At 50.5% G+C, this 2,950-nt stretch overlaps 1 protein-coding gene across 1 annotated transcript; it reads right to left on the reverse strand.

Moving 5' to 3' along the window:
* Nucleotides 1-316: 316 nt before the first annotated feature.
* PHACADRAFT_202825 (uncharacterized protein) lies at nt 317-2,040 on the reverse strand (the record flags this gene model as incomplete). The annotated part of the gene is made up of 5 exons (XM_007402956.1): nt 317-473; nt 530-606; nt 903-920; nt 980-1,213; nt 1,279-2,040. The coding sequence occupies 5 exons, from the start codon at nt 2,038-2,040 to the stop codon at nt 317-319; spliced, it is 1,248 nt and encodes a 415-aa protein (XP_007403018.1).
* Nucleotides 2,041-2,950: the final 910 nt, after the last annotated feature.

Consider the following 2,950-nt stretch of genomic DNA (forward strand, 5'->3'; position numbering starts at 1 on the left):
ACACAGCTGCACGGATGAGACTGTGGGGCTCAAGATCTGGCGGATTTTGTGATTCGGGGAATCGTGATCTTTGAGCGTTGGTTTTTGTCTGAGATTCGTCCGACCGAAATCATGATTCTGGCCAATGCGAAATACGCCCGATCCGAGATCTCCCCACCACAGTTTGGCGCCCACAGAGCCTCAGGCCTCAGAGCACACGTCCGTTCGAGTTGTATTCCGTACTTAGAAGTCCACATTGAACAGTAGGAGACTACATTAGAACACATGTATGATCTCAGCTCGGGTAGTAAGCTGCAATAGATGCCGGAATAACAGGCTACGGGCCGGAGAAAAACTCATCGTCAAGCTCGCTGGTACCTTCGCCCCTCATAGACAGGGCCGGAACGTTGTCGTCGTCGTCCTCAAGGAAACCACCACCTAGATTACCTTCAGGGAAATCCTTTTCGTCCTGAGCTATCATATCTTCTCGCCACCTATCCATCCAAGATGTCAGCAGTATATCAAAGTTATAACACCACGGGACACATACTTAACCCACCCGTCGCTCTCGTAGTTTGTACCAAGGTTCTTCTTCTGATGAAGCTCCTTCATCTCAGCATTGACAGCCTTCCAAAACCCACTGTCAGCCCCACTCTGTCGTTCCGTCTTGGTAAGAGACGATGTGCTCGCACGTGCATCTGACTGGCTTTAGTGAAGAAGCGTACAGGCATCACGACGCTGGTAGTCCCATTTAAGGTGGTAAGGCACGGTTCATAGACGAAATAGTCTTGCTTTCCAGAGGCATCACGAGCCATCATGCCGGCATATTTTGAATCTGCTTCCCAGAGTCAGCGGTCTGCTTGTCGTGCTTCTGTGAGCCGAGGGAAGCTGCTTTCGGGATAGAACTTCAATGACTTGCGTACTGCAGGGTTGGCTACCTCCTATAGAGTACATCCGTGCTGAGTCCGTGATAGTTGCGGGCACATGGTAGTATACTCACATGGGAAAGGATATGCGCCAGACTGGTCTTGCAGTAGAAGTTACCAAGAGAGCTCTTGATGACCTCTGGCTTCGAGCCGGCCAGTCCCAAGATGAATTTGCGACGCTCCTTGACAACACGTATGGTGGGTAGATTGGAGATCCCAAGCTCCTTGCCAAACCATCGCGTCACCTCCATCTCAGCCTCCGAGAATGCTGCACGCGGGAATGCTCCCAAGATATCGATTAAGCATTGCTGGAATGATGCATCAATAACCTGCGGTATCACTGGAGATCCTTGATCAACGTGATGATGCGAACCTTCTTGTTGCGCCAAGGCCACCATTCTTTGTCTTCCTGCTGTTCAGGGCCATCCGAGAGCTCTCCAGCTATAAATTGGTCGGAGATTACCAGTACTAGGAGAAGAGTTGGTGGGGGAAACGCGAGCTCACCGAGAAGATCATCCGGAGAGGCGTCGTGAAATGGATCGCTAAATGCCGGCTCATCCCATGTCTCCGAATCAGAGTCTGCTTCGGCGTTGGGGCTATCCGAGAGAGTCGGGTCTGCAAGGCCCGTTTCTGCTTGCGCTGATAGGGATCTCACAGGAGAATGAAGCGGGCTTGACTGCCCGAGTCGGCCAGCCCAGTTGTCAAATATCTGGTCGGGCGGGTCACTAGGTAGTTGCGGTCCATGGATGGAGCCTAACGGGTTCGCCTCTAGAAGTTGGTCGGAAGCCGCAGTCTGATTAGCCCCGGGCAGCTCAAAGTCTCCGAGAGCGACTGGTGTATGCGGCCGAAGTGGTTGGCATGGTGCGTCTGGTGAATTTGATAAGGTGAACTCTGTGCCAAAGGTGCTGTGTAGAGATAGAGCTGGAAGGTAATTGGTGGGGCGATAGCCCTCAGGTGGAGATGAAGGCGGCAAAGGGGAATCGGCGCGGTTCAGACTCGGAGACGCGTTCGACACATTCGGGACATGGGCGGGCACAGGTTCAAATAGATCACTTTCAACACGGCCGTCGAGCTCGCGTACTCGTCTTGTGTGACGTGCGCTTGCTTCGTGGTGAAGAGCTTTCCGAAGTGGCATGCCTAGTTCTCCGCAGACAGTGCAGTCGAAGCCATACCGACGACTGCTTCTGAAGACTGGGGTCTCGTTAGTGAGGTCCGGATGACCGTGTGCAGGCTAGAATCTCGCAGTACTTACATTGTGGCTCAATAGAATCGTCTTCTGTGAGCGCCACACTGGTCTCATCGGGCTCATGCTCAGGCTGTCGACGCTTCATGTCATCTGACGACGGCAGTCAGTGCTGCGAGCACAGAGACTCGTTTGCACAAATCTTAGGCGCAAAATTCTTAGCACACGGACTCCTGATTCATTAGTGCAGAGAATATTGGCAGATTCTCGAATGCGGGGTATCTTGAGACTTGTGTGACATGGTCAGACAAAAACCAATGCTCAATGATCAGATTCCCGAATGACCGAAATCGCGCCCGCGTGATTTTCAATATCTCTCAGATCCTGTCACCTCAGTCTCATCCGTGCAGCTGTGTACGGGCATGAGCTGATTTCAGATCACCTGAAATGTCCCGGTCAAGCCATCAAAAATGTTTCATTTTCAAGAGACTTAACCGGGGCTTTCTGGTGTCCTAAAATGATAGATTTGCCACCACTTTCGTAGCCATTTGCGGTGCAGGAAAATGATAATTTTTGTGTAGCCTGAAATGAACCTGAAATGACTCAATATGGCTACATTTCGGTACGGCAAAGAGTTCATGTTTCAGAAGACTTTGTGGTGCATTTCAGGACATCTGAAAGAACATATGTAGAAATCATTTCCGCCTCATGTTTGCAATGAGGAAAGGTGCGGGCAAGGAAAACTTTTGATGGTCCTGAAATTACCATTTACGGCAAATTTGTAGTACGTTTCTAGGACATTTTTGGCTTATCTCAAGTAAAAATCTTCTAGCTCATAAAATAGCTTCAAAATCCACTCAGA

Source organism: Phanerochaete carnosa (genome assembly GCF_000300595.1).
Source record: "Phanerochaete carnosa HHB-10118-sp unplaced genomic scaffold PHACAscaffold_596, whole genome shotgun sequence".
In the NCBI taxonomy this organism is placed as follows: Eukaryota; Fungi; Basidiomycota; class Agaricomycetes; order Polyporales; family Phanerochaetaceae; genus Phanerochaete; species Phanerochaete carnosa.